The 19,711-nt window shown below is 44.5% G+C and overlaps 1 protein-coding gene across 1 annotated transcript in view; it reads right to left on the bottom strand.

Annotated features, from left to right (window-relative positions):
• The window catches only part of LOC144499686 (transmembrane protein 182-like), a 75,310-nt gene extending 55,986 nt beyond the window's left edge, over positions 1 to 19,324 (bottom strand). Inside the window, exon 1 of the mRNA XM_078221958.1 lies at positions 18,963 to 19,324. Within this exon, the coding sequence (XP_078078084.1) occupies positions 18,963 to 19,106 (144 nt within the window). The 5' untranslated portion in view covers positions 19,107 to 19,324. The remainder of the gene's footprint in view (positions 1 to 18,962) is intronic.
• Positions 19,325 to 19,711: the final 387 nt, after the last annotated feature.

The following is a 19,711-nucleotide window of genomic DNA, read 5'->3' as shown; positions in this document are numbered from 1 at the left end:
TGCGCTACCTAATAAAACTTTGGACTTTAACCTGGTGTTGTGAGACTTCTTACTAAACCTGTATTGAACCAGGGTAGACCACACTTAAGAGTATTGCAAGCAGTTCGAATCTGCGCATTATACAAAAGATAAAATGCCACTGGAGAGGGAGCACAGGAGTTTATCAGAATGATCTTAGAAATGCATGGATATGCAGATCAGGAAAGAACTGACAGGCTGGATCACTTTTCTCTTGACAGAAGAAAGCTGAGGGCTGATGGTCTTTAAATTATGAAAGAAGTGGACAGATTGATTCCACTTGTAGAGAAAAGCATAGCTAGCGGCCATTGATACAAGATAGTCACCAGGAAATTGAATCAGAAATTTAGAAGAAACTTCTTTGTCAAAGTATAGTAAGGATGTGGAACCTATTATCAGAGGGAGTGGTTGAAACAAATATTATAGCTGCATTTACAAGGCAGACAAGCATTTGATGGGTGAAGAGAATAGATGTTACAATGAGAGATAGCTTCTTGGAGCCTGTTGGAGTAAAAATGAGACGCTGCCAGATGGAATCCTGAAATTAGAAGATACAAGATGGTTACCTGGTACAAAATGGACTCTGTGGAAAGACATTAAAATGTGCTGACTTAGGCATAGACATTGCACAACAAACTAACCTTTGAGCTACATCCTGTTATTGTATAAAAACTGCGGAACAGACAAAAAACCAGATCTTGAGGTCCAGATGGTCAGCTTAGCTTAAGATAAACTGGAACCGAAACAATAAGTTTTGTTAACGGTTGTTTTTGAAGGAATGTGATTGGAGGCCAATTGTTGCTAGGGGGGCATAATTGGCTAATGTGTGTAACTAACCAAGGCTAATGATGTAATAACTGATAATGTCTGTACTTGTCGACTCTTTGAAATGTATAAAAGAAGCTCAGCTGCCATTTTAAAGTTGAGAAGTTGACTGCGAGCACTGCAGAGTGCCAAGCACTTCGCCCAAAGCTTTGTCCAATAAACTGCATGTTCAGTCTTTAAGTCTGACTCCGAGTGGTGATTTCCCACAACAAGCCTAAACACCAGCATTGACTGGGTGAACCAAATAATCTATTTCCGTGCCATTTACCAATGTAATCCTCAAAATTCCTTTTCTCACTCAAGTGTTTCAGAAAGAGAAACCTGTGCTATACTGAATTGAAATAATCCATGAATACTCAGCAAGTTGAGATAATATTCGCCTGATCACTGCAGAACAGGTAGATCCCAGCTTCAATCACAATTTATAGAGTTAAGCAGTAAAGCTTTGATATTTTCCTGGCATTTTGCCTACCAAGCTTTGCTCAGTAATAACAAAACTATGACTGTATTGTTGAAACTCTACCTTAATTCAGTCTTCCATTTGCTATGGAAGTTGTTTGCTGAATTTACCTGTCTCATCTCCTGAATCTCATATCCTCTGCCAAACTCTCAATTCCTTTCCATTAGGCATCCCCCTCCAACCAGTGACTTCACCTCAAATCAACTTCATTGGCTGAAAATCACTTTGGAATCCCCTGAGGCTGAGAGAGAGGCTTTACAAATGAAATACTTTGTGGGCGATTCTCCCAGCCTGCTGCACTGCTCTAGCAGAGGGAGTGGGCTGGGAGACATCAGTGGAAGCCATTTAACATCATTATTCCTATGAAGCTCAACTCCAAACTCCATGGCCTGGACCTCGGCTCCTCCCTCTGCGACTGGATCCTGAACTTCCTAACCCACAGACCACAATCAGTAAGGATAGGCAACAACTCCTCCATGATCATCCTCAACACCGGTGCCCCACAAGGCTGTGTTCTCAGCCCCCTACTATACCCCTTATACACCTATGACTGTGCCAAATTCTGCTCCAAATTGATTATCAAGTTTGCTGACAAAACCACTGTAATGGGTCGGATCTCAAACAATGACGAGACAGAGTACAGGAATGAGATAGAGAATCTGGTGAACTGGTGTGGCAACAATAATCTCCCTTAATGTCAACAAAACAAAGGAGATTGTCATTGACTTCAGGAAGCGTAAAGGAGAACATGCCCCTGTCCACATCAATGGGGACGAAGTAGAATTGGTCAAGAGCTTCAAGTTTTTAGGTGTCCAGATCACCAACAACCTGTCCTGGTCCCTCCATGCCAACGCTACAGTTAAGAAAACCCACCAACGCCTCTACTTTCTCAGAAGACTAAGGAAATTTGGCATGTCAGCTACAACTTTCACCAACTTTTACAGATGCAACATAGAAAGCATTCTTTCTGGTTGTATCATAGCTTGGTATGGCTCCTGCTCTGCCCAAGACTGCAAGAAATTACAAAAGGTCGTGAATGTAGCCCAATCCATCACGCAAACCAGCCTCCCATCCATTGACTCTGTCTACACTTCACACTGCCTTGGAAAAGCAGCCAGCATAATCAAGGACCCCACGCACCCCGGACATTCTCTCTTCCATCTTCTTCCGTCAGGAAAAAGACACAGGAGTCTGAGGTCACGTACCAACCGACTCAAGAACAGCTTCTTCTCTGCTGCCACCAGACTTTTGAATGGACCGACCTCGCATTAAGTTAATCTTTCTCTACACCCGAGCCATGACTATAACACTACATTCTGCATTCTCTTCTTTCCTTCTCTATGAGCGGTATACTTTGTATAGCATGCAAGAAACAATATTTTTCACTGTAAACTAATACACGTGACAATAATAAATCAAATCATTTAGCGGGCTCCCGGCTGGTTGCCGCGGCCTCTGTGCGTCTCCAGGTTTTTTGGAGTCATCCGATATCGGGCATAGAGCTGATTTTAAATATCTAAATCAGCATTACCATTTCACCAGAAGTCTCCAGGCCCGCTGGCATCTTCCCCCCCTCCCCCACCCCAGGAGTGGTTCACTCCAGCGGCGTTTACTCCTGTTCCCCACGAACAGGGAGAAGGTGGCTGACCCCGCCAGAGAGAATTGAGGCTCCCCCCTCCCCCCCAGGAGGTCAGGGGTAAGGAGGGTGGACCCTGGGCAGTACCAGCCTGGGCCCCTGGCACTGCTCAGGGGGCACCTTGGCACTGCCCACCAGGCGGAGGGTGGGGCCTATAAGAGGGCCAATGAATGGGGGGGGGGGGTCCCGCTGCCAATCTGCATAGGGATTGGTGCCAGAGGGAGGGAAGGGAGTGATCGGGACTGGCCATCAGGGTCGGGGTGGGAGTTCATGACGGCTGTGGGGGAGGTGGGGGGGGGCGATGAGGGGGGTTGGATCAGGAATCCAGCACTGCAGGGCCATTGTGTATGCGCCAATCTCGATGCTGACAGATCAGCGCATGCGCAGTGGCCCGCTTAGTGCTATGCTGCTGACCTCTCCCGCCCACTGATTTTCAGTGTGAATCTCGCTATGGCATTCTGCAGTGCTCAAGAGTGTCAGATTCATTCTGAAAATCACACTAAAAACCTGCGGGAGTTACTCCAGTTTTCACGCAAATTTGGCACTTAGAATTTTCTGTATGGCATATTTGGAGGAGGTCGAGAATGGTGATAACAATAAAGAAATTGAGGAAGGTCAGAAGGATGTCAGATTGGTACAGCATCAAAACACTTGCAGAACAATCTTGATTTTGTTAAGAATTACACTGACAGCCAATTTCGGATTTACAGTGGGGCTCTCTTACACTTGCTAGAAGCTACGTATATTCACACACAGGGCCCTGTCCTTTGCAGAGAGAAAGAACATGTCCCAACATTGCTCCTTTTTCAACTAAATAGAAGCTGGGAGACAGCCATTCCTTGGCAATGCCTTGACAAATCAGAGTCAGTCTGCCTGGTTTGAGTTTGAATAAAAGCTTGGCAACTAACTATTTCCCGGTGCATTCCCCATGGCAATGCCTGTACCAATCAGCATTCTCTTCTCGTGCAATATAAATATGTGCATTTATGATAATGGAGCCCTCAGGAGGAGGCCAAGGTGAATCAACCACTCAGCACTTATGGCTGAAGGTGGCTGCAAATGCTTCAGCCTTGGCTTTTGCACTGATGTGCTATACACCCCCATCATTGAGGAGGGGTGGTTTTACAGCCTCCTCCTGTTGGTTGTTTAATTGTCCACCCCAGAGCTTTGTCACAGAATCCTCCAATATTGCCTGCCCTGCCAGCGAGAATGGAGAATCTCCATTCACAGCAACGGGTGAGGTTGGAGAATTCCAGGTTTGATCTGATCTATTGGTTGGGGAATTGCTGAGGTCTGTTTATTCCATTGCATAGCATGTATATAGTCCTGCATTGTAGCTTCACCAGGTTGGTGCCTCATTTTTAGCTATGCTTGGTGCTGCTTCTGGCATGCATTCCAAACTCCTCACTGAATCAAGGTTGATCCCTGGCTTTTTAGTAACGGTAGGATGGGGGAACATGTTGGGCCATGAGATTTCAGATTTTAGTTAAACACAATTCTGCAGCACGTTATTGATGCCCAGTTCTGAGCTGCTAGATTTGTTCTGAGTTAATCCAATTCACACAGTGGTTGTGTCACATGACACAACGGAGGGTATCCTAATTGAAGATGAGGCTTAGTCTCCACAAGGACTGTGCTGTGGTCAACCCAATCAATACTGTCATGGGCAGATGCATCTATAACAGGTAGATTGGTGAGGATGAGGCTAAATAAGTTTTTCCCCTTTATTGGTTGCCTCATCATGTGCCACAGGCTTTGTCTGGCAGATATGACACCAGGACTCAGCCAAATGAATGAATCATTTTGCTGCTGAGCCATTCTTGGTGATGGGCATTGAAATCCCCCAGCCACAGCACATTTTGCACCCTTATTTCTTCCAAGTGGTGCTCAGTGTCGAACAGCATTGATTCACCAGCTCCAAGGTCAACAGGTAGCAAATTAGCAGCAAGTTCTCATGCCCATCTTTGACAAGATGCCATGAGGTTTCATGGGGTCCAGAGTCAATGTTGAAGACTGACTGCATGCCACTATGACACCACCTCTGGTGTGTGTGTCTGTTGGTGGGTTAGAAAATATTGAGATGTATTGATGGAGGAATCTAAGATATTAGCTGTTTTTAAAAAAAAGTTAGGACTGACAGAGTATTCCAGGCAGTTGCTTAACTGGTCCATGGTGAGCTTTTCCAATTTTGGCACAGATTTCCAGATGTTTCTGAGGAAGAATTTGCAGAGATGGCTGGGCAAGGTGTGATATCATCATTTCTGGTGTCTAGGTGATCCATTTAATTTCTACACAACTGAATGGCTTGTGAGGCCATTCAGAAATGATGGGGGGTGGAGCAAAGGTACATTGAAGGCCCCTAGCCCAAGGTATTACAGCACCTAGGTTGCCCTCCTCTGCTCCCTATGGCCTCTCAAACCCCAGCCCCCAAACTGAAGCTCTGTTCCAAGATCTAGAGCTGCCAGCTGATGGTTGATCAGGGGTTAGGGTGGGTGGAAATCAGACTGGGGTGGCCATGTGGGGAGGAGAAATCATTTGGTCATGGGGGGGGAATGGTTGATTGGGAGAGGTTTGGGTGCTCAGTGGTGTGGGAGGGAAATCATGGGGTTGAGGGTGTACTCAGGAAGGGTTGGGGGTATTGGGGTTAGTTGGGTGGCGGGGGAGTTGTTGGGGGTATTGGGAGGGTAATCCAGTGTGGGGGGCATAGACAATTGTGGGGGAAGCTATTCGGAGTCAGGAGTGTAGCCTTAGGGTGAGAGGGTAATTGGGGGATCAGAAGTTAGATGGGGGGGAATGAGAGAGCAGTCGGGGCTATGAGGGGAAAGCCGGGGAAGTTTTTGTGGGGGGGGGGAGGGGGGGGCGCGGTGGAATGTGGTAAGGGTGGTAGTCTGGCAGTCCAATTTGGGGATTGATGGGCATAAGGACCAAAGTAACCCAGGAGTTAGTGTTTTAATCCTGCTAGGAACTCCAGTATGGAACTCAGGAAGGAACGCAGATGTGGAACTTGCTGCAACATGATGTAGCTGAGGCAAATAATATGGATCAGTTGAAGGGAAAGTTGATAACTATAAAAGGGGAAAAGGAATGAAATGCATATGTAGATGAGATGAAGCTGGATGGAGGCCTGTGTAGAATATCCCTGTTTGAATAGCCCTGTGTAAGGGGAAAATACAAGGAGAACACACTTTAAAATGGCTGCCTGGCACATAAAGAGTTAACTGGGAAAGGAGCCAAAAAAGCAGACACCGGCTCCCACTTATCAGAAATCACTTTAAATCAAAACCTAACAGACAAGCCATTTCTAAATCACAGACGGTGACTCAAAGTAAAACAAACATCTCAGGAAGCCAAGCCGAGGGTCGAGACATCTTTTAAGATAAGGAAAACCCGAAACAAAGGGAATAGATTAGCCATAGGAAGGGCGGGAAAATATGAATGCGAGGAAACCAATTAACACCTGAATGAGCCGAAACCAACCATTGATAGATACAGACATAAGGAAATGTACCCATTCATAAGAACAATACTATGTTAAATGTCTATATCTGTTTGTACCTGCCTAAACGATGTGATAATGTTCAAATCACTGGTCCATCCATTGTGTAAAGAGTATAAAGATGGACCGCTCCCGACATCTTACGGAGAGAAGGTCTATTACAGACATGTGCCTTGTCTCCACGGAGCTCCGTTAAATAAATCGTATTTTCTGAATCTCGAAGTCTGACTACTAGTGGATTTTTCCCACAACAAATTGGCGTAGTCGGCTAGGATCCTATTACTTATGAGATCGATTGGCCACGATCGCAACCGGCGTAGAGATCGCGGAATCTGTGAAAGTCAGACTGGGTCAGAAAATACAGTTTATAAGGGGAAATATTTGTACTGTGTATTTGTTATAGTATTTGTTATAGTGATAAGTACTAACTGCTGATAGTAATAAGTAACTGTGATTTGTGCGGATCGACAAAAGGACAAGGTAGTGCCTGTCTCAAAACCTCTGCCTTAGACTGGCTATTAAGAGCAGAAATCTGCCACGTGAAGGTCAGGAATTGAAGTGAGTGACAGACACCAAGGGCACTAAAGGATTATGAAGCACAAAAGGGCAGAAGTCGGTTTAACATCAAACTCTGTAGTGGTGAACAGATGCAGAGTTGCCAGCTGATTGCATGAAAGTATTGAAAAGTTGGGAACTGTACTGTCAATGTTGTGAAAAGCGGGGCGGAACAGGAGTTTGATCAACTCTGACCTAAACCGGACTCCGGTGGAGAAGCACATTGCCGAAGTGGTAATCGTGGAAGCCGTGAGTATAACTTGAAACCCTGTAACGGCAGTGAAACACGGTGTGAGAATAGCAATAGTGGCCGGGGGTAGTGAAGTCCCTACGGTAGAGAGCACACTTTGCTAAGAATAGTAATAGTGGCCGGGGGTAGTGAAGTCCCTACGGTAGAGAGCACACTTTACTAAAGAATAATCGTGGCCGGGGTTAGTGAAATCTGCGAAATGACAGGTAGCGGAGTGAAAAGGGGATCTGCAGGTTCCCTGATTGAAATCTACATGACAGACAGGAAGGAGTTAATAAAGAGAATGCAAAAGGATGGCTGGGATACTTCTCAAACCTTAGAGCAGCAGAGAGAGTGGATAGATAAGGAAAAAAGAAACAAAACGAAGAAGATAGGAGTAATATTAACACATCAGTTAGCAGGTCTAATTGAACAAATAGTTTCCTCTACAAAGAAATGGAGGGAAGATAAAGAAAGAATTAGAGAATTAGAATCCCGACTGAGGTAATTGGAAAAACAAAATCAGGTTTTAGAAAGGCAATGGGGAGGAGAAACTGATCCTCTACCTTCTTATGAGTCTACCCAGTGAGGACCAACCGCTCCCTCAGAGGAATGGGAACAGCTGGAACACAACTTAGCGCCCATAACCCGAGGGGGGACAGCAGCGCGACCAAAGGCAAATTATAAACCCTTTACCCCAGGAGAGAGACAGCAGATAATGGCTTCCCTGGGCAAATTACAAACTAGAAGCGCAAACACTACATTCTGGGAAGAATTAGACACAATCTGGGTAGGACACCAATTATACCCAAGAGACATACACCAGCTAGTCAGGGCAGCCTGTCCAGCGGATAAGTGGAGGCAGGTAGTAGGTGGACCCGCTACCCCTATAGCACAGGATTATAATGGGGGATGGTGGACACATGTAATCCCCCTGACAGCAGAGATAGATGCCCAACAGGCACCCTTTTTACAGTTTAAAGAAGAAATTCAGAGGGTCTTAGGGATTGCTCCCACTAACTGGAGCAGAATTACCACCACAAAGCAGCTAAAAGGAGAAGGAGCTTCTGAGTACGGGGAACGACTGTTCCGGATATACCAAGAGTGCTCAGGACAAGGAAATCCAGGGCGAGGAGATCGAGCATTCATCCAGGCTTTTAAGGATGGACTCTCTAGTGCTCACCAATTCATCCTAAAAATGGGAGTGATTATGTCCCAAGATTACGATGAATTGGTAGAATGGGCTAGTGGCATACCTGGAGGTGGATAGGAGAGATCTTAGTTTTTGTATTTCAGTGTGTTTGTGAGATCTGGTAGCTTGTCGAATGTAGGTGGTTGTTGTTGTATTAGATTGAGAGCAGGGAGCTGGAGAAGCCTGTTTGTTCCTGTGGAATGTTTGTTGCAGGCAGTGGGTGCAGTGCATTGCACCTTGGTTTAGCCTCAGGGGGGCTGGGGGAGTGTTAAAACTGTTAAAGATTAAAGTGATAAGATTTCTTGAATTTACTTCTGTTTTGAGTTAATTATAGTTTGGAAGAAAGAAGAATAAAAGCGACCGTCTTAACCAACGTTCTGTATTCTCTTTGAATGTTTTACTCTCATCCCAGTTTGAAATGTTAAGTTTGAATGAAAAAGGATGTGCTGTGGAATGACTTTTGGAAGCTTCCATGTGTGTCTGTGTGTGTTTAAACAAAGTGTTGCATGGATGTTTTGTTGTTGTTTGCTTTAATGTTTTAATGTTAAGAAAGGATTTAAACCTTGGAAGGAACCATGTGCTCTTTCCTTTGTCTTGAAGTAGAAATTATAAGAATTAGTTGAGAAGTTCAGAGAAGAAAATAAGTAATTGTGGAAAGGTAGAAAAGCAGGAACAAAAGACTAAGGTAAAGACTGAGGTTTATGAGTCAGTTTAAAGTATATCAAGTCAGTGAAATACAGTATTAATCACAGAATATCGCGATTTACGAACGTCAGATAGTTTAGTATTCTGAACTGGTTAAAATTATACACTGCCGTCGGAATTTCATGTGCCATTTATTGTTCAAGGTTTGTCAAATATAAAAACACTGCAAAGCTTAAAATCTAGCCAGTTAAGAAACCAAAATGTTCCTAATCAAATAACTGGTATGTATAGTACCTACTTTGATTTTGATTCGGCGCCTGCTATTTTTCCTAGAGTGCGGGGGTTTTGATCTGGAGCTCAGTTTAAAAATGGAAACGGCTTGAATTAAAAGGGTTTGGATATCACGGTTACGATGTGTAAAGTGGTATGATACAACTGCCGCTTGATTATTTTTATTATACAGTATAGCACTGCCATATAGACACAAGAATAACATCAAATCCTGAAAAACCTTCACCAACTTTGTATGATATATTTATATACTATATATTGTGTATTGATAAAAACATAATTATTTTGTGAAGCACTGCGGTGCGGCGCTTGCACGCAAACAAATGATCAAATTAGAGATAGTGTAGGAGCACATCATATAAAGATTGGAGCTGTATGGCATGTGATTTTAATGGGGAAGCGGTGTCTTTTGATAAGATTACATACAAATGAATGGATGTCCAACTGCAGCCAAAAAAGGCCAGTACAAAGTGCTATTTAATTCACACTAAGCTTTCTATGGAAGGGGGATATATAGTTAAAATGTATAATGCACTAGCTAAAGCCATGCAGACATCAGGGAGAAGGTGGACAGAGGTATTGCCCACTATACTAATGAAATTAAGAGCTACCACGAACCGGACAACCGGATTAACCCCTTATGAGCTAATGACAGGACGGGCGATGCAATTACCAGAAAGCATCATAACAGCTGGGACCGATGTAGGTCCACTAAAAGATAAAATCAAGAGATACGTTCTGGACCTGAGCACCCAGCTAAAAGGGATGCGCAAATTGGTAAAAGACCATCAGGAAATAAAAGATGCAGAGAGAGAGCTTGAAATGCTCCCTGACGTCCCAACAGCGGGAAGTCGCGTCCTAGTGAAAACATTACCCGACAAACCAGGGTTTGCACCAAAGTGGAATGTGCCATATGAAATTATAATTAGTGGGGACACCTGTGCCTGTATAGACATAAGAGGGAAAGGTGTCTGGAAGCACTGGACGCAGCTGAAATTATACAAAGGAGATAAGTAGCTAAATTGATGAACTAAAAGAACTGCTTTCCTCAACACAGGCAAAGACTGCAAGCAAGAGCCGGCGTGCGCGGGTTAATAAATAAAATAACTTGTAAAAATTGAATTATAGTGTTAAGTTTTATGACTGTTGCGGATATGTATGTAATCGCGTATGTAACTGTATTATTTTGCGTTGTGGCAACTGTAAATTTAACTGGGCTGGAAGATAACTTGTTTTACAAAGCTCACATACATTTACACGGGAATTGAACTGTACATTACCCGTTAACACAATCCGTAGAAGCCCTATTTGTAGCCACCCCTGGGTGGACCCCTCAGGACTTATATACTGTAGATACATCAGATACACCCTGTAAGGGACAAATTGGCAAATATAAAAGAGGTTTACAGGGGAGATGTGTGGGACTTGTAAACCCCACAGATCCTACATGCGGGGGGTCCCAACAGGTGGGAGGAAAAGCTTGCCCAGATACTGCAAGCTATCTGCTTTGTTTTACGGGGCAGGGATGGGGATGTGCCTATGCCTTAGTCCCTAAGAATGATTCTTGTGTACAGACACAGTGTGTCCGTCAACATTGTCGGATTAACAAGGGACAGATTACTTGTATTTGTTTCAAACGGAAATGTTTAAATATAACCGCGGGAAGACAGCTTATTTGCGGACAATGTAATGGAACTCACGTAAGCTCAGCCAAATGGACATACCCCTTTGATACTTACCAGGTGGTGGAATCAAACGGGAAGCCAAATAAACTGAACAATTGGCAGTATGAGCAAACTCATAATCGGGACACTAAGTGTTACCGGGCTAAGAAGGGGTATGTATTCCTCTTCAATGGTACCTACATGACAGAAACACCAAACCTCCCAAACCGTTTTGCGGTAGGAACAATCGGACCACTGACTGTTCCATGCCCTCAGAAGGGGTACATTCGGAGGAGAATAGTAACCCGGGCTATTAGCAGGGAATTCTGCGCTGACTGGGAAGCCCCGGGTACACTGGGATCCTCACTGGGGTATGGGTTCCTCGGAGCTTTATCTCTGGGGGGGCGGGGGGGGGGTCAGCCGGGGTAATTGGAGCAAAGAATAGAAACCATACTGTTTGTGGACTAACAATCCTGGGAAACAGCACTTCAAAAGCATTGGAGGCTGTTAACCAAGAAATGGCTGAACTGAGATTATATGCACAGCAGACACGATACGCAGTGGACTACCAGTTAGCACAAAAAGGGGGAGTCTGTGCAATCATAGGCAACAAATGCATAACCCATGTCACAGATGAGTCTTTCAACATTACACAGGTCATCAATGACATCAGGAAACAACTTGATAACTTTAGACAGGGACCCAAGAGAGAAAGTAGTTGGCTGGCATGGCTGGTGGGGGAGTCCTGGGAGTCGTACCTGTTACATGGATTGGTCATACTCATTGTCATTATAATTGTCTGTTGTCTGACTGTGGGATGCCTTAAACTCTGTTTTAACATAATGTTGACAAGAATTGTGCCAGGAGCCAGTGTGTACATCGAAGAAGAGCCCCTAATGAAGATCCCTAAAGACATCGGAAGAAATGAAGATACTGGAAGAAATGAAGACGTCGAAAGAAGCAAAGAAGGAGAGAAGAACGAAGATTTGTATATGTGAATGTATAATTGTTGGTCTGGGGATTGTTGAAGCTATAATCTGACCAAAAAGGAGGGACTGTAAGGGGAAAATACAAGGAGAACACACTTTAAAATGGCTGCCTGGCACATAAAGAGTTAACTGGGAAAGGAGCCAAAAAAGCAGACACCGGCTCCCACTTATCAGAAATCACTTTAAATCAAAACCTAACAGACAAGCCATTTCTAAATCACAGACGGTGACTCAAAATAAAACAAACACCTCAGGAAGCCAAGCCGAGGGTCAAGACATCTTTTAAGATAGGGAAAACCCGAAACAAAGGGAATAGATTAGCCATAGGAAGGGCGGGAAAATATGAATGCGAGGAAACCAATTAACACCTGAATGAGCCGAAACCAACCATTGATAGATACAGACATAAGGAAATGTACCCATTCATAAGAACAATACTATGTTAAATGTCTATATCTGTTTGTACCTGCCTGAGCGATGTGATAATGTTCAAATCACCGGTCCATCCATTGTGTAAAGAGTATAAAGATGGACCGCTCCCGACATCTTACGGAGAGAAGGTCTATTACAGACATGTGCCTTGTCTCCACGGAGCTCCGTTAAATAAATCGTATTTTCTGAATCTTGAAGTCTGACTACTAGTGGATTTTTCCCACAACACCCTGTTTGAGAGCAGATATCCACTCCATCTGACGAAGGAGCAGTGCTCCGAAAGCTAATGGTATTTGCTACCAAATAAACCTGTTGGACTTTAACCTGGTGTTGTTAAAACTCTTAGAATATAAACACCAGTGTAGACATGTTGTACTGAATGGTCTGTTTTTGTTCTGTGAAAACAATGCAACAAAGACCAACATCCCAGGAACCAATGTGTAATGTACACACACGCTCTCAAATCTTCAACACTCCTCTGCTGAATTCTCCCTATTTAATACATATTCCAATTCATCTTTCTTAAATCCAAACTGGATAAATTTACATTTCGTCACATTGAACTCCATTTTCCCTGTTTGCCCACTCACTTCATCTTCGCTTTACAACACTTGAAGAGGTCTGTAAAATGATAGATAAGGAAGCATCTATGGATGTTATCTTCATGGCCATCGAGAAGCAATTGGTAAGTTTTGTATGAGAGATTGTTAGCAAAACTTAAAGTGCAAGGTATTGCAGCGAATCTGGGGGTGTTGATTAGAAATTGGTTGTGAGTTAGGAAACAAAGATCAGAGTGTTGAATGGTGTATCACATTCGCCAAATATAACTCGCTACTTGCACATCCATGAAGACTCTTTGATCAGCACAAATGTATCCAAGTGTTCAGTCATGACAAAATATATTAACTCACCCACAACTAATACTGGACTGACAGGTTACTTGGGGTGGAATGTACTACACCCACAGCTGCGAGGCCAGGAGGTGGAGGCATATAATCAGGCAGGAAGTTTTCCATTCAACTTCCTGAAGCTTTGGAAGAATTAATGCATCTGTAATTCCATAACTTCCTTTATTTAATACCCTGACTTGGAAACTATCGGATCCTGGTGATAGCTTAAGCCGTCTTATTTTCAACATTGTAATTTTTAAACTGATTGATTTCAATAAGTTCCACCTGTTGATTCATGTTTGTTTACCTTGTACCAATGATACTTTTCCTCTTCCACTAATGCGAAGCCAGTGCAAAATATTCATTTAGCAAGTATGCCATTTGATTATAATGTACTCTGCACCTGTCTACTCACACCACGTTTTCCCTAATCACACTCTTGTTGATATATTAATGCAAAATGTTACTGTTAGCCTTAATATCATTATAAGTCTCTTTTTCATGTAAATCTTTGCAGCTCTTACTGGTGTTTTTGTGTCACATTTTACAGCTCTTCCAGACTGCTGGATTTCCATTTTCCTTCCCATGTGTGTAGATATTTAGATTGATATTGTATCTTACTTCATTTGTTGCCAATATATTGGCTAACCACATAAGTGGGCTCATTGCCTTTTAAGGGTAGGTACTAGACTTGCGTTGCACCTGACATTTCACTTCATACATCTCAGTCTTTGTCCGATTGACATGGTGCTGGGTATGTAACCATAATATGAAGGGGTGGCCTGCAGCCAGTTGTCTTGATGGAATGAGATTGTGGCATGTTGGAATGTTGTTCTTTGGTGTTTATATATCAAATGGACTCTTTGTTGAAGTTATTAGCCTGATAGTTATTATGTATCATTATTATAATTGGCCATTGCAATTATATAGTATTTATCCGCTCGGCGATTCTTTGACACACGACAACACAGAATCGCCGAGCAGAAACTGACAGCTAAGTTCTGCACGCATGAGGATGGCCTCAACTGGGATCTTGGGTTCATGTCACACTACATGTAACTCCCACCATTTGGCTTGAGCTTGCAAAATCCTACTAACTGTCCTGGTTTGAGAGAATTCACACCTCTTTAGCTTGTGATTATCCCTCTCTCCACTCACACTGTCTGTACCTGTAAAGACTCACATTCCAACCATTATCCGTGGATAACCAGGGAAATTGAGGATCTGATTAAAATGAAAAGGGAGGCGTACGTTAAGTCCAAGCAACTGAAAACAGATGGAGCTCTGGAGGAATACAGAGAGAGTAGGAAAGAACTCAAACGGGGAGTTAGAAGGGCAAAAAGAGGTCACGAGATGTTCTTGGCAGGCAGGATTAAGGAGAATCCTAAGGCATTCTATTCATACGTTAGGAACAAAAGAGTTGTCAGGGAGAAAATCGGACCTCTCAGGGACAAAGGAGGGGAATTATGATTAGAACCCAAGGGAATAGGGGAGATCCTAAATGAATACTTTGCATCGGTATTCACGAAGGAGAGGGGCGTGTTAACCGGGAGTGTCTCGGAGGGAGGTGTTGACCCGTTAGAGAAAATCTGCATTACAAGAGAGGAAGTGTTAGGTTTTTTAGGGAACATTAAAACTGACAAAGCCCCAGGGCCTGATGGCATCTATCCTCAACTGCTCAGGGAGACGAGAGATGAAATTGCTGGGCCTCTGACGGAAATCTTTGTCGCTTCTTTGGACACGGGTGAGGTCCCTGAGGATTGGAGGATAGTGAATGTGGTCCCGTTGTTTAAGAAGGGTAGCAGGGATAACCCAAGAAATTATAGGTCGGTGAGCTTGACGTCCGTGGTAGGGAAGTTGTTGGAGAGGATTCTTAGAGACAGGATGTATGTGCATTTAGAACGGAACAATCTCATTAGTGACAGACATAATGGTTTTGTAAGAGGGAGGTCGTGCCTTACAAATTTGGTGGAGTTTTTTGAGGAAGTGACAAAAACGGTTGATGAAGGAAGGGCCGTGGATGTCATCTATATGGATTTCAGTAAGGCATTTGACAAAGTCCCACATGGCAGGTTGGTTAAGAAGGTTAAGGCTCATGGGATACAAGGAGAAGTAGCTAGATGGGTGGAGAACTGGCTTGGCCATAGGAGACAGAGGGTAGTGGTCGAAGGGTCTTTTTCCGGCTGGAGGTCTGTGACCAGTGGTGTTCCGCAGGGCTCTGTACTGGGACCTCTGCTATTTGTGATATATATAAATGATTTGGAAGAAGGTGTAACTGGTGTAATCAGCAAGTTTGCAGATGACACGAAGATGGCTGGACTTGCGGATAGCGAAGAGCATTGTCGGGCAATACAGCAGGATATAAATAGGCTGGAAAATTGGGCGGAGAGGTGGCAGATGGAGTTTAATCCGGATAAATGCGAAGTGATGCATTTTGGAAGAAATAATGTAGGGAGGAGTTATACAATAAATGGCAGAGTCATCAGGAGTATAGAAACACAGAGGGACCTAGGTGTGCAAGTCCACAAATCCTTGAAGGTGGCAACACAGGTGGAGAAGGTGGTGAAGAAGGCATATGGTATGCTTGCCTTTATAGGACGGGGTATAGAGTATAAAAGCTGGAGTCTGATGATGCAGCTGTATAGAACACTGGTTAGGCCACATTTGGAGTACTGCGTCCAGTTCTGGTCGCCGCACTACCAGAAGGACGTGGAGGCGTTAGAGAGAGTGCAGAGAAGGTTTACCAGGATGTTGCCTGGTATGGAGGGTCTTAGCTATGAGGAGAGATTGGGTAGACTGGGGTTGTTCTCCTTGGAAAGATGGAGAATGAGGGGAGATCTAATAGAGGTGTACAAGATTATGAAGGGTATAGATAGGGTGAACAGTGGGAAGCTTTTTCCCAGGTTGGAGGTGACGATCACGAGGGGTCACGGGCTCAAGCTGAGAGGGGCGAAGTATAACTCAGATATCAGAGGGACGTTTTTTACACAGAGGGTGGTGGGGGCCTGGAATGCGCTGCCAAGTAGGGTGGTGGAGGCAGGCACGCTGACATCGTTTAAGACTTACCTGGATAGTCACATGAGCAGCCTGGGAATGGAGGGATACAAACGATTGGTCTAGTTTGACCAAGGAGCGGCACAGGCTTGGAGGGCCGAAGGGCCTGTTTCCTGTGCTGTACTGTTCTTTGTTCTTTGTTCTATCTTGCAATTGTGTCTTCGCTTATATATGCCGTGTTTGTGAACCCACCTTTCCACTCACCTGATGAAAGCCAGTACAAAGTATTCCAAAAGCTTGTGATTCCTAATAAACCTGTTGGACTTTAACCTGGTGTTGTGAGACTTCTTACTGTGCCCATCCCAGTCCAACGCCGGCACCTCCACATCATGGATACAATTCAATCACATCGCCCCTCAGCCGCCTCACTTCTAAAGGAAAGAACTCTAATCTACCCAATCTTTCCTCATAACTAAAATTCTCTAGGCCAGGCAACATCCTTGTAAATCTCCTTTGTATCATCTGCAGCTCAATCACATCTTTCCTATATTAATGCAATGACCAGAACTGCACACAGTATTCAAGGTGTTTTATACAGTTCCAGCATAACCTCAGCCATTAAAGGCAAGTATCCCATATCCCTTCTTGACCATCTGTCCAGCCAGCCTTGGGATCTGTGAATGTGGACTCCAAGGTCCCTCTGTTCCTCTACACTTCTCAGCATCCCCCCATTTATTGTGCGCTGCAGATTGACTTCTATTTACCACATTAGGCGGAGTAGATTTAAGCCTAGGGGCCCGGAAGGGAGAGGGGCCCCCGAGAGCAAAAAAAACACTAACTGTTCTGCTCGCCCGACTAGTCCATTGACAGCTTCCCGCAGTTTACAGCTTTCTTCCTCATTATCGACCACACAACAAATTTCTTAATCGTGCCCCCCCCCCTCCCCCCCTCCCCAATCCCCATCCCATTCAGGTCCAAATCATTGATATTAAACACAAAGGGCAAGGGACCTAGTACTGAGAAAGCAAGGGGCTCAGTGCAATGCCCCTTCACACAGGCAGCAATCTGGTAGCCAGCACGGCGTCAGGTTTCACGTAAATCAAATTATGAATGTGTTTAACTGTATAACTACGTTTATGCATCTTAAGTATTTGCGTTGCGTTACAGAGTGTGTAGCTTTTAATATCAGGGTAAAGGGGCCTCAGGAGTGACGATGTTGACAATCTACGCTGCAGATAGTACTGCAGTGGCAACTGTGAACGTGGCTTTCTGAAAGCAGCTTCTGCTCGGCTTTATTCTCCACTTTCTATAACTCCTGTTAAGTCTGGTATTTCTTTACCATTAAGTGCTAAGTGAAGACCCAATAAGTTAATTGATTGCCCATGTCTTAGCATTTGCTCTGACCTCTGCAACAGTTCCCACTTTGCCATTTGAACAAAATAATTTGGAAAAAGATTGTAATTGTGCAGATTAGCTCTTGTAAACAAACTACGGACTTGCTGTCCTCTCAAAGGGGTCTGTATAGCCAATATTTAAGTGCAGAGTGAAATCAGATACTGATCAGATCCAGATTTCCGAAAAGCTGCATGGATCTGGAGAGGGGCAAGTCTCCCCCTTAATCCGCTCCTGGCGAGCTGTGGAAACCAGTGAGTGGCCAGTCTGTTCTATACTTGGGACATTCGCTACCACACAAACAGTGGCCAGTCTCAGAATGTAACAAACTCTGAAAAACACACAGACACACAACAAATCTGACAGATAAAAGTGCTAACTTTTTTTCAGAACTTAAAAAAAACTGCACTCCATGTTTAAAAGTTAAAGATTTACAGTGGAAAGCGCTTATCTGTCACTCAGACAGACTATCGGTAAACAGCCCCTGTAACACCTACCCCCAGGGAGAGGGGGGGGGGGGGGGGCTGCAGGAAAACAGGGGTTGGGGAGGAGACGGTGGGTCCGGAGAAGGTGGGGAGAGGGAGGGTCCGTGGAAAGTGGGGGAGAGGGAAGGAGGGTCGGGAGAAAGTGGGGGAGAGGGAGGGTCAGTGGCGGATTAACTACCACCCGGACCCGTAGGCTGAGCTTTAGTAAGGCACCCTGACCTTGCCCCCGCCCCATCCTTCGTTGAATAGAATAAAGTGACGTTAGATAACTTATATCGTTGTACTATGTATAATATACTACATGTGTAATATCATAAAGTTATATTAATCATTTACAGCCCTTTTATTCATTTATTTCTCATTTTCTTTACATTTGTACTTTAAAAAGCTTCCGTGTTTTTTGGTTTACAAAAGTGTCGATAACAGCATGTAAATCAACAGATCGAAGCATGTCTGATTCACTGTGCATGAGTGCCACATGACTAAGTTTCTCATCGCTCGAGCGCAAATAGATTTTGATCCGCTTCAGTGCCGAAAATGAACGCTCACCTGAACAGTGTTTTTTTTGCTCTGGGGGCCCCTCTCCCTTCCGGGCCCCTAGGCTTAAGTCTACTCTGCCTAATGGTTAATCCGCCACTAGGGAGGGTCCGGAGAAAGTGGGGGTGAGGGAGGGTCTGTGGAAAGTAGGGGCGAGAGAGGGAGGGTGGGCAGCTTCAATCCTTGGACCCTCATCCAGGCTCAGGGTTCCCGGTTGGGGACTGACACTCACCAGCTTGGCCATCGTGGTATCATTGACGCTCGGGTAGGTGATGGCGTGGAGCCAATAGTTGGTGCACGAAGTTAAGTAGAAGAGAACCAAGGCGATGGCAGCGCTGAGCTTGGCACAGTGCAGAGTCACTCTGAGCCGCTGCATGGTGCCGCTGCGGTGTGTGGAGGATCGCTCACTGACTCAATCCAGCAGCAGCAGCACGGCTGTGTGTGAGAGAGAGAGAACTCTGAACACTCTGTATCTCCGCCGTGTGTATACTTTCAGAAAACCCCTCGCATTCTCTCCCAGCTCTGACAATGTCAGCCGGAACCAGTCCAGTCACGGGGAAATTCCGGCAATTTTCTCTCATTCAGTCTTGGTTCAAGCATTTTTCACCCAATGAAGAGCACTGTCTGTCTGTCCAATTGATGCCTCGAAAGAAATATGCGCAGGGATCAGATTCCAATGTGACCATCCCCCATGAGAATCGAAAGCACGGGGCCATACGTTTAAACTAGTTATTCAGGAGAAACTTTGTTATTCAGAGACTGACTTGTCACACAAAGTGGTTGAGGTGAATTGCAGAGAATCATTTGAAGGGAACTTAGATAACTACATAGGAACATCAAATGGGATAAAGATGGATGAGGTTTGAGTGGAGCATTACCGTGTTCACTAATACTTGCAGAGTTCTCATCAGAATTGCTGTGGTACAGAAGGAGGCTATTTGTGGCCAATCTGGGTCGCCCCACTGCATGAGAAATTAGGCT

This window comes from Mustelus asterias, chromosome 10 (genome assembly GCF_964213995.1).
Source record: "Mustelus asterias chromosome 10, sMusAst1.hap1.1, whole genome shotgun sequence".
Classification (NCBI taxonomy): domain Eukaryota; kingdom Metazoa; phylum Chordata; class Chondrichthyes; order Carcharhiniformes; family Triakidae; genus Mustelus; species Mustelus asterias.
The sequence above is the reverse complement of the archived record's forward strand: the minus strand, read 5'-3'. Positions and strand labels throughout refer to the sequence as shown.